The sequence below is a fragment of the Limulus polyphemus genome, unplaced genomic scaffold, assembly GCF_000517525.1.
Source record: "Limulus polyphemus unplaced genomic scaffold, Limulus_polyphemus-2.1.2 Scaffold5821, whole genome shotgun sequence".
Classification (NCBI taxonomy): domain Eukaryota; kingdom Metazoa; phylum Arthropoda; class Merostomata; order Xiphosura; family Limulidae; genus Limulus; species Limulus polyphemus.
This window is the reverse complement of record NW_013671431.1, coordinates 40,648-53,374: the sequence shown is the minus strand read 5'-3', so window position 1 is coordinate 53,374 and position 12,727 is coordinate 40,648. Positions and strand designations below refer to the sequence as shown.

The following is a 12,727-nucleotide window of genomic DNA, read 5'->3' as shown; positions in this document are numbered from 1 at the left end:
CTAAAAGGGGACCCAAACATAAGGGACGTGCTCCAATGAAATTATATCAAGTTGCCACACCAATGGAAAGAGTAGCCATTGACATTGCTATTCCTTTGCCCCAAATTCATGCTGGAAACAAGTACATTTGTGTGGTGATGGATTATTTCACCAAGTGGTCTGAGGCACATGCAATACCAAATCAGGAAGTTACAACTGTAGCTTCGGCAATTAGTGATTTCTTCTTCAGGTTTGGTATGTCATACGAACTGCATTCTGATCAAGGCTGTAACTTTGAATCAGCTGTGTTCCATGAATGCTGCAAGTTGTTTGGCATATGACCAGGATAATGCCACTTCACCCACAGTCTGATGGTAGAAAAGTACAATTTTACACTGGGACAGGAATTGGCAAAGTTTTGTAATAGCCACCAAGATCACTGGGGTATCTTACTCCCTCCACTGTTGATGGCCTATAGAACAGCAGAGCATGAACCCACTGGATACACTCCAGCAAAGTTGATGTTTGGTCGGGAACTTCGGTTGCCAGTGGACCTGATAACAGGACGCCCACCTTACGAAGAGTTGCCTGAAAATGTGTCAGAGTTCGTGAAATTGTTATCTGAAAGGATGGATGATATTCACCATCAAGTGCGTTCAAACTTGAAAACGTCTGTTGATTCCATGAAGCTATGTTATGATAAGAGATCTACTGAAGTCAGCTTTGTACCAGGAGACAAGATGTGGTTGTATAATCCCAGGAAGATCAAAGGAAAGTCTCCTGAGATGTCTTCTCCATGGGAAGGTCCACGTGACATTGTGGATCATCTCTCAGACGTGACTTTCCAAATAAAATGTGGTCGGCGAGGTAAGCCAAAGGTGGTGCATGCCAACAGGCTGTGGCATTATCACGGTCCAGGACATTTCAGTTGGAACGAAGTGAACAACGGAACAAATGATGCTGCTGAAGATATGTCACCTGTAAAAGGTACTGTCGAAGAAGAAACTCTACCCGGTTTTGAGAAGGGAAAGAGCAAAGCCCTTAATTTAGTTACTACCACTGATGTGACTGTTACTGATAATAGGACATTTCCTGATGGAGTAGATGAACCCCACGTGAAGCAGAAGCCAACAAGACGGAGACCAGTACGGAAGAACATACGTCCCGTAAAATTAAGAGACTTTGTTGAATTTTAATTTTGTGTTTGTAAATTCTGTACATTTGATTAAGTTATTGTTAATTATCTATTGGTTTAATGTAAGTGGCTATTGTTCGGGACGAACAATACTAAGGAAGGGGCAGTGTTACGACAGCGAAAATCACGTGACGCTGGTTACACGTGATGAGTTTCTAGAAGGATCGGGGAACATCACGAATAATCCAGTATTTGCTAGGCGTCCTCTATTTTAGTATATGAGCCGGCAAATAAAGTGACGGCGATTAATTGAATTGCAGACAGAGGGATATAGAGACGGATAATCGAGTCAAGCCGTAAATAGGGTGCGTGAATCGTTGTGAATTCTAGTTTGTGTTTAAGTTAAAGTGACTGTGGAAATTGGGTGTATTGCAGGGTTGTGTTGAGAAGGAATAGAATGATTTTGTTTGTGTCGCTGAGGTTTCTCGGGAAGGGTTTTTGCAGGAAACTGACAAACGAACAGAGACGTAACAATATTATTCAACAAGTTTCATTCAATTTTATGAAGCAGAATTAGATAGTTCTAGGGTGGTGCAAAAAGTTTTGTCCATAGTCGTACATATTTTACAAATATAATAAAATTAACCGAATCAAGTCCACCGTTAATTAGAAGCATGTCTAAAAACAATAAAACACAGTTATTATAATGAACCACGATAGTGGTTCATAATACGGATCGCAAGGAGGTGCACAAAATCTTAACAGAACGTTCGGTCAAAATGCACCTTAAATAGTAAAGAATCAGTTCAAAAAACAATTTAAAACCTTTACTATTGACTGCTAAGGCTGTACACATATAAAAATGCACAAAAAAGCATGCATATTGGGCTTAAAAGGAAAACAAAATCCGTTTAAAGTGTCCCATTTGTAGTTATTATTCTCTTGCCAGCCTACAACAAAAATGGCTTGGTATATTGCACCCAAACCTTTTGTAGAATACTAAATAAGGTACGGTGAAGGTTGTAGAGGTACTGAAAAGTCGATTATTTTTTCTATATTTTAAATAATGTAAAAAAAGATAATAATTCAAATGTAAATGATGTTATCATTACCCATTCAAGTTAGCTTTATTAGATATTTTTGATTTGGAATTACCAGCCAATATTAGATGGACATTAAATTACTGTAACATGTATATACTCAATGCTTTTTACATTATACAATCAGAGTCTTTGCGGAGCCAACCCCCTATATTATGCACGAAGTAAAGGAGTAAAAAAAATCAATACACATAACATTAAATTTTATTACACATATTCGTAGAATAATTACTTTAAAATACACGAACGTTTATTTAAAGTGATGTTTTAGATGTACATGTTTTACTTGAAAGGGCTGCTTTTCTACTGGTAAAATTTTACACACGTTTAATGGCGGTTGTGTCTCAGTCTAGGCATATATTGGCCCATTGATGTGCATTATATACAGAGAATTTAGTTACACAGAAACTATAAATGCTCACTATATCATAGTTCAGTATAAAAAAAGTCGGCAGTTATTTGCAGGTTTTTAAATTCCCAACTTTTTATTTATCTTGTTCAAATGCTTTCATAACTTAAAAATAGATCACTTATTTTCATTGAATTTTTATTAAGTTATTTATTTAATAATAAACCAATTCTATGCTTTGGTTTATTGAAAGCTAGATTTTAGATAAAATGCTGGATGGAGAGTGCCTTACTTAGGCTCTAGTGGAACAGGATGAAGCAAAATCATAAGGAAATAAATTGAATATAAGCATTTGTAATTCATTAAAATGGTTTAGTGACTTCCATATTACAGTTACTTTCAGCTATCTCAGCAGCCACTATTAAACAATCATAGGCCTATGCATTATTATATGAATATACGATTATCTTATGGAGAAATTAACGAAAAACTTCACCAGATCATAACTTCATTAACATACACATTTTTATTCTTTCCATTTTTACAAGTGATACAGGATGTGAAACTAACATCTTCATATAACATAGAATTTAAAAAGAAACAGGTGGTGACATATATGCTAATGTTACTGTCCTTTGACCGTGAAATACCTTTCATAAAATAAACTATATGTATTGATTTAGCCAAGTATATATTACAAAAAATATTTTATCAATAATCTTGTTTACTGTGGAATACATAAATGAGCTTGTGAATACTGTGCAGAAGTGAACAATACCATGGTTAGTAAAACTTCAATACCTTGTGTGTGACACATGCTTTTTCACATACAACAAGTCCTGCATTCAAAGTAACATCCAATCAATTAAAAAGAAACAAAATTGACTTGAAATTCCACCTTGGAAATCTTACAGCAGACTAAAAACCTACAACTTGTGTACTTTATGAACAAATTAATTCAGCCAAAAAAAATCATATGAAAGAATAGATTTATCATAAGTATTGGGAATAACATTTATTTTGTAAATCAGGATAGTTACTGTTTTACAAAAACAAATTACAACAAACTATAGTATCAATCATAAGTTTTTTTATTCCTTACACACACAAATAAGTAGATAATATTCCTGATCAGTTAGTGCACACTAACATTGTTATAAATGTTCTATTTGGAGGATAATAATGTGTAGTTTTAGTATGTGCTAAAAATTCTCTTATTCGCAACTCGTTGATTAGATTTGGAACTAATAACTTACAAACACATCATCTCCGTTAGTTTTTCTTTTCAGGCTTATTGTCAGAGGGCATAAATACAATGTTGCAGCCCAGGTTCACACGATATCACATCAGTGAAGGAGCTCTACCACAGAATGACAAAGCTGTTACCTATTGATATATGTTTGAAAATCCTTTCACATGTTTTCTCCACTTGTTAGATAAATTATTCTTGAGGTGACAAATATACAACTTCAAATTGTAATTCAGTAATTTAATTATGTGTTCCTACATTTGAACAACTCTGATCTTTGTTCCTAAGCTTGTAAACTTCTTTCAAGTTATCTACACTGTATAAGGTATTGATCATGCAAAAATATAATTTATCTAAGTTAAAGGGTAAAACACGGTTGATCCAAACTACACAAATTCTCTCTTAAAACTCAAGAACTGCAGAAAGAAATAGAATGTGTCTGTTGCTTGATCTATAAAACGTACTAACTGTTTAAGCTATTTAAAATTAATTTTCTCTTGATAAATGGATTTAAGCCCAATTCATACAAGCATGACAATTTAATTCATTAAAGAAATAGATTTTTAGTAGTGTCAGTAATAATTTAAATATCCATATTATAGACAAAAACACATGAACAGTATTCCACCCCCATAGCTATACAAGCTTAAAAACACATATAAATTGGTATTGTGTTACTACTGCATTTACTACATACAGCAAGCATGAATTACTACCTTGGCCATACAACAGTACACAAATTGGGCTGTTTTTTTATTATTATAAAGGTTTCTAAATACTAAGAAGATTCTTAATATTGTAAATACACAAAATATCAATGCAATAGGCCTGTGCATAAATAGGGTGACTACCTTTGATTTTTCCTACAAAGTTCAGTAACTGAAACTTCAGTATTTTGACTTTCTTTATAAAGCAAAAACAAGTAACATATATATAATTACTGGTTCTCTGCTATCTATAACATCTACTCTTGCTAGTTTTATAAACTAATGCACATTTTGTTAAGAAAGTTTGGTTTTACCTTACAGGATGACTTTTAATCATACTTAAATAATACCAGAGCTTTTATTACAGCTCATAATTACTCGCTGTTTCTATAAATCCTTTAGAATCAGTTTACTAAAGCACCAGAACAATTATGAGAGTTTAAATCATATTTATCATTACTGGCCTCTTTATAGCCAGTCTAAAATTTTAAAAATGCACACACAATGTTTTGAAATACACATGTTAATCTCAAGTATTTGTTCATCACCAACAAACTGTTTTTAGACTGAAACTAAAAATGTATTAGTACAGTTATGTCACCTGTGTTCAAATTATACATTAATTTACATCAATCATGATGCCTGAATATAAGCAGAACAGTTCTTAACTATGTGAATGTTAGAGCTATGTAACAATTCTTAATGGATACTATAACATTTAAGTTAATATTAATCCTGTATCATATATTACTGCAACATAATCTATGTATAAAATAGAATGTTCTCTAACACTGTTTTACTGTAATATAGAGTTTAAACACTACCATTAGAAACTAATAATCTTATGTTACATAACTTGTGCAAACCTACACTAGGGCTAACTGTCCCTAATTTTCAACTGACTTACTAGAGGGAAGGTAGCAAGTCAACATCACCCACTATCAACTATAATCAAAGAGTGGGATTTCAGTGTCATTCTTATAATGCTTTTCAACTGACTTACTAGAGGGAAGGTAGCAAGTCAACATCACCCACTATCAACTATAATCAAAGAGTGGGATTTGAGTGTCATACTTATAATGCTTTTCAACTGACTTACTAGAGGGAAGGTAGCAAGTCAACATCACCCACTACCAACTATAATCAAAGAGTGGGATTTGAGTGTCATTCTTATAATGCATCCATGGCCCTACAAGTGTGATGTATGATTTTGTAACAATGGGACATGAACAAAAAATCTTCAAATAAACAGTCTGGCACACTCATCCCAAAACTATCATAATAAGGCCATCTTGGCTAAAATTCTAGGCATGTTTTAATGTGTGGAAATGGTTTTATCCATGTCAGAAACCTCGTATACTGTGATTATGTAATTATTAATTCAAATTTACACTATCACCATCATGATTTCATTTTTGTTCAATACACTTGTTCTACTCTTTAGATTATCAACATGCATTGATAATAATTACTAGCATGCTAATGAAACACACAATTGTCTTTAGTCACAAAAACTATTTATTGTGCAAAATATTTTTAATTTATGATGGCTGGCATCTTTTATTTTTTAACATGTATTTTGAAGTACATGTTTCAAGTATAATGACAGAGCCTGTAAGATATGTTTTTCATTGGGTTATGATGAATACATACAAATCAATGATTATTTTATTAATGTATATTTTTCTTACCAATTCATTAAAACGTGCCAACTTAATCCTTGGTTCTTTTTTATTTTGTAAATTACTACTACTGCAAAGGCCTTTTATCAAATTGTATGATTTGGTTCTTGGATAACTATCATGATCATTAACAGTCACATAAAGATAAAGCATGTAAACAGATGTGATGTAGCATACATAACACAACAAACACAAGTTTTTATTTTTTTTGCTAAAGATGTTGTTATAGGCTCTTTTCATTAAAATATTTATATGATTCAAAGTAGCTAATAATTGTCATCATGGAAACAAAATGGAAAACCAGCCTTAAACTGAATGATTAGACAATAACTATTTAGTAATGTTGAATCTTTGGAACGCTTCTGGATAGTAATTTACAATAAAATGCCGCCATGCATTGTTTAACTTATGTTGTAATTTTTTTAATGGAATTTAAACTAATTCATAAACAAGCAATTGTTTTACGATTAGTTGACGTCGTTTCTTGGGATAAAATTGGAAAATAATATAAAATAGGTGGATTCAAGCAATGATATTTTATGTCAATTTATTATCACAAATTTAGTCACAGCTTTGAAAATACATTTTTAGTAAATTTCTTAATGTTTAACTTTGGACACAAGCACTTAATCTCTTATTAATAGGTATTATTTCTACATATCAAACTTCACCTTTCTCTTAAACCATAGTGTGTTGTTGCACAATGATTTCTATATATGTACACAGTTTGAAAGAGAATGAATATTCATATAGCATAAACACATTTTTCTTATAAAATGACTAGTTTTTGATAAGCGACTCTGTGCCAAAACTCTTTTTTTAAATTAATAGTTTGGATGAACAGCTAGCCAATACTCCGACGTTCTGCTGTCCAAGAACTTTCCCCACCATATTCTATGTGTCCAATGATGTATCACTTCTATGAAGGCAGTTAAGGATGAGGAACCAAAGAAAGTAATTAACAACATACAATTAGTAAAGTCTCAAGCACAGTTAATACTCAGAATACCTTAAAATCAGCAGAACACTACATGGATGGATCAACTGCTGTGCAGAAAGAATATGACTGGGATAAAACCTTCAACTTAGGCATATTAGAGGCTGAAGAGTAAAGGAATGGATAAGAGGCCAAAAAAAAAAGGGGGAGATCTACATCTAAAACCAGAAATCTCTGGACAAGTACCTCCAAGGTAGATGAATTAAGATACCACTGTGGAATTGTCCAAATTAATCAGCATAATATGATCACAAATACAGTAGCAGAAGAGTAACATACGCCAACAGACAGGAGATTAAAGTGACAAAGAAACCCCACTGGTTTTACTCGCCCTGAATAAAATAACATGGATGTCTAACAATACTATTCTTTTATGGTTCTTTAACATCCACTGGAAGTCCCTCAGATGAGCATGCTTCAAGAGAGAGATGTATCAGTGATAAATAACATCCCCAATAATATAACTGAAATGAACTAACCATCTTAAAAGAAACTGGGTAAGGCCTTCATTGGGATTTGCAACTTTAACAATCAATACCTTCTGGAAGTGGACTGTTAAAAATGAAACAAAAGTTGAATGTTTTTAGGACTACTTGAAAATAATACAGTTCATACAGTGGCAAAAAACTAATTGAACTAACCTAGAATATTACAAACATCTCAATACATAAAAAGACATAACATATTAGCATAAAATACTAGGGTCTTTCAAGAATAGCCTCTTTTTTCTTTTCTTGGACAAACTGTAAGAGGATGGGGAATTTCCTGGATGTTATAGAATGCATAAGGATCATGTTATAATAATTTTAGACTGTAATATAAAAAAAGGATTATACATAATGTGAGAAGACTTACGTTACTACAGCTTTAGAAATATTATATGTAGGTGTTCATTAAGATGTGAGACTAGTGCACATTACCACAGGATCAAATAATATATGTATGTGTTCATTTAAGGTGTGAGACTAGTACACATTACCACGGGATCAAATAATATATGTATGTGTTCGTTAAGGTGTGAGACTAGTACACATTACCATGGGATCAAGTAATATATGTATGTGTTCGTTAAGGTGTGAGACTAGTACACATTTCCACAGGATCAAATAATATATGTATGTGTTCATTTAAGGTGTGGGATTAGTACACATTACCATGGGATCAAGTAATATATGAATGTGTTTGTTAAGGTGTGAGACTAGTACACATTACCACAGAATCAAATAATATATGTATGTGTTCATTAAGGTTTGAGACTAGTACACATTACCACGGGATCAAATAATATATGTATGTGTTTGTTAAGGTGTGAGACTAGTACACATTACCACAGAATCAAATAATATATGTATGTGTTCATTAAGGTTTGAGACTAGTACACATTACCACGGGATCAAATAATATATGTATGTGTTTGTTAAGGTGTGAGACTAGTACACATTACCACGGGATCAGCTTCTTTTCACACACAAATACCAAGCAGTGTTATTTAAGGCTTTCTTTGTCAACTACTAGTAGTAACACAGCTACATTTAAGGTAATACCTAAAGCAAGAGAAAATTCAAAGTATTTTTTAAAACTTAAAATCTATCAGAGGTGTAACACAACCATATTTAAGATAATTCCCAGAGCAGTAAGAAAGAATCTGATTTTGTTAAAGCTTTCCTTGTCAACTACTAGTTTTAACTTAGGCCCATTTAAGGTAATTCATAGAATAAGAAAGAATCCATGGATTTTCTAAAGTTATTCTTGTCAACTATCAGTTGTAACACGGACCTATTTATGATAATTTTAAGAGTAAAAACAGTATTCATTCTCAGTTAAATTTAATTGTACTGAACAATATGAGCATTACCTGACCAATTCTCAAAAGCTCTCTCTCTATAACAGTTTTTTGTATAACTTGTTAATACTACGTGTATTTTTGAAAAACAAATATTTTAAAGAATCTTCAAACATTACCATCTAAGGCTTTACTTAACAAAACCTTCTCAGGAAAAATACTACGTCTACACTTTATCATTATTTCTTACTTAACTTGATTAGATGTAACATCAGCTGAAAACTGCAAAACCTTCATTAACTGTATTTTTTTTCTTGCCAACGTTTCAGTTAGTATGAAATACCAGTAATTATAGAATATAAAACAATGAGGCAATAATAACTTATTTAAAGCAAGCTTTATATTATTGTGCATCCATGTCTCATACAAATCTGACAACAGAGGTGATTACAGTTTTAGTAATGTGAGAAAGTGAAATCAACATTTCTTGACTTCAAATAAAGTAAATGTGTAATGCTTGGAGACGGCTTGAATGGGTAATGAAGAAAAACTCAAATGTAAGTTTAACATAACAGAAAATGTACAACGTTTTGACAAGGTTCTCTCACCATCAAACGTGTACCTAATCATTTATACAATCGTTTTTTTTTAACTCAAAAATTTCAGTCATTTCTAATGATTACCATCTACTTGTAAAATCTAACCCTGGTCTTTCTGGGGGACAACTGTTTTTTAACATTTATTTTATTTCTAATGATCACCGTACTTCAAAAGTGAAATATTTTGATTCTTATTTAACCACATTTGACAACATGTATCACCTATTTAATTTATTTGTATAGGAATTATTATATTATGTGCACTTTTTAATCTCTCACACAAATAATTTATACCCAGTTATACTGGATAAATGTTTGATGAGTACAATTACACTAGACTGACTATAATTAATTTAAGAAAATTACTTATTTTTATACAGTTTGAACATTACCACTTATTTTCTTTAAAAACAGTAATTCTAATAATAATTTGCAAGTTGCAACATAATAACTGGTACCTAAGTAAATTTATTACTTGCTAAGGATATAATTATAAGGTAGGTTTGTTTTGTTGGATTTCGTGCAAAGCTACCCGAAGGCCATCTGCAATAGTTAACCAAGTGATAGAACTAGAAGAAAGGCAGCTAGTACACACCACCCACAGAAAACTGTTGAGCTATTCTTTACCAAAGAATACTAGAACTAACAATCATATTATAATGCTCCTATCATGGCTGAATGGGTATGTTCAGTAACAGGTTTCAATCCCATGACCTGCATATTGCGAGTCAAACATCCTATCCACCAGGTCTATATAAGTTTACCCTGGAACAGAAATGGAATCACAGTTGCTCACATATTAGTAGTAATTCTTTTTAACATATTTAGTTTCACAAATTAAATTTTGCATATTCAATGATGCACACTTCTCAAAAGTGAAATTTTACTTTTTTCTCAATGTAGGATTTCCAAATTATTTCCTTCCAGTTTCAAGCACACTAAGTTAAAATATTTGTAAAGGCAATTTCATAGTCACTACAAATAAAAGCATTATTGTTTTGTTAAGGGTCATAACTAAAATGTGTTGTCTTTTTCCATGCTTCTCCTACTTTTGCTAAATGCACGAACAGTTTTTTAAAATAAAAAATTTAACATCTTAAAAGAGCTTGTCGTGAAATGGCTCATTACACAAAAAGTCTGAAACATCTGTTGAAAATGGCAGAAATGAATCAATAAATGCCTGAGGAGAAAGAAAAAAAAACTTTGTGAATTTTTTTATTATTTCATGTTCTGAGATTATCTCATTAAGAGTATTTTATCAAACAAACAAAAGTCACCTAGTGTATATATTTACATAACATTTGACTGGTACACATACAGATATCTGATCACAGGATATATTACTTAACCAATGGATGGTGCTTATAAGGCTACAGTGGATTCCTCACGAAGACGAAGAACGAGGAATTGCTCGTACAGAGGAGTCTGCATCGTCCCTCGAGGAAGCCGAAGACAGCATAATAGGGACAGGAGATGGAGAAGCACTTGAAGAGGAGGAAAACTTCTGATGCATTTCTCGAGCTATTTTGTATACATATGTGATGTCTGGCCTTTTCTCTGGATCAGGGTTAATACATGCAGCTACCAAATCTCTCAACTAGAGTAAGAAAAATGTTCATAATGGCTTTTTAGAATATGAAAAACCTAATTAAGTGCTACCATATGTGCTGCTGTCTACACTCTAAAGTGTATTTCTAAGTTTTTACCCTATAAATAGAACAAATACTTGGATTTATAGAACATAATGGATTATAATCAACAATGAATTTAAAACAAGCCCTGCAAGTAACAAGTCTATACACCTGTATAATCAATATGTTTATTTTGATACTTGTATAAGTAAAGAACTTTTACCTTTTTGGGGTAAGATAATTACACACTATCAAAAGTAGGGCTAGATGATAATCTTGATTAACTATGAGCATTGATTACATTGATTAGCGTCATATAAAATAATCATTTAATCAATACTACGATTAAATCAGGAAAATAGCCAACTGGTGATTACGGTTACTACTGTTTTCGATTATCCTAACAATCCAGTAATCAAAATCATGATTAAATTGATTAGTATCACAAAAATGATCAACAAATTGAAAAAGTGTTTGTGATTACTACTGTTTTGGTACTCCAATTATTCATTAATCAAAATCTTGTTACTATAATTTTTCATTATTACCACTGATTGATTCAAGTTGGTTCAGTTTATTAAATTAGTGTTATGACTCACAAAAATAATCAACAAATCAAAATTAGTGTTTCAATTATTCTAACTATCTTAGTAATTTAAATATTGGCATAATGTTTGACTGTTGTTAAGCACAAAGCTACAAAATGGACTATTTGTATTCTGCCCATCACTGGTGACAAAATTAAATTTTTTTTGAGTTACAAGTTGTTTTCTTAGCTCTCTTGTAAGAGTAATTAATCAAACAAATTTATAAATATACCACAGAGAATAGTTTAGATAAAATAATCACTTGCATGTGGATACATGAATCACAGCTAAAAACAAAAACAGTTTTCATCTTTTTACAAGTTTATTCAATTTAAAGAAATTAATAGCACAAAAAATAGTAGAATTCCACTGTATTTACTACACTAAATTGTTGTCAACTAGAAAATCTATTTAAATTTCCTTTGAAACTTTATAAAAATCAGTGACATTTTAATTGTAACCACATCTAGTTTCAGAGTATTAAAGATAGTTTCAAAAGTGCAACAAATAGGAATGATGAGGGCGCTGCAGTACTTGCTAGTTGATGTACAAACACAGGTGGTTTCAATTGTGTTCAATGGTTTTTAGCACCTTCACTACAAAAACTGTTCCAGTATCAATTAACACTCCAATGTGGAATGTTGAAACTGACAGTTATTAATCTGGTTCTTGCAACAATTCACAATGAAGAATGCTAAGTTAACATTAAAGCATCACCTACACTGACATTAAATGTCTTACTTTTGATTTGCAACTTCTTATAACTTTCTAAATTCTAAAATGCACCAAAGAAATCAAAAAACAGTAACTTGAAATGCAGTGACACGTGCTTTGGTTAGATGGCATGGTTTTAACATATAAAATCATTAGTACAGATGAAGCTATTAACAGAATAATTTCATTGATCCAATATTCACTGACTGCTTCTT

General features: G+C 31.9%; 1 protein-coding gene across 4 annotated transcripts in view; it reads right to left on the bottom strand.

Moving 5' to 3' along the window:
- Positions 1–3,066: 3,066 nt before the first annotated feature.
- LOC106473028 (serine/threonine-protein kinase Nek7-like) overlaps positions 3,067–12,727 on the bottom strand; it is a 48,349-nt gene continuing 38,688 nt past the window's right edge. For all 4 annotated transcript variants that reach the window (XM_013933703.2, XM_022401539.1, XM_022401538.1 and 1 more), the window contains one exon: positions 3,067–11,177. In XM_013933703.2, coding sequence (XP_013789157.1) covers positions 10,965–11,177 — 213 coding nt within the window. In that variant the 3' untranslated portion in view covers positions 3,067–10,964. The remainder of the gene's footprint in view (positions 11,178–12,727) is intronic.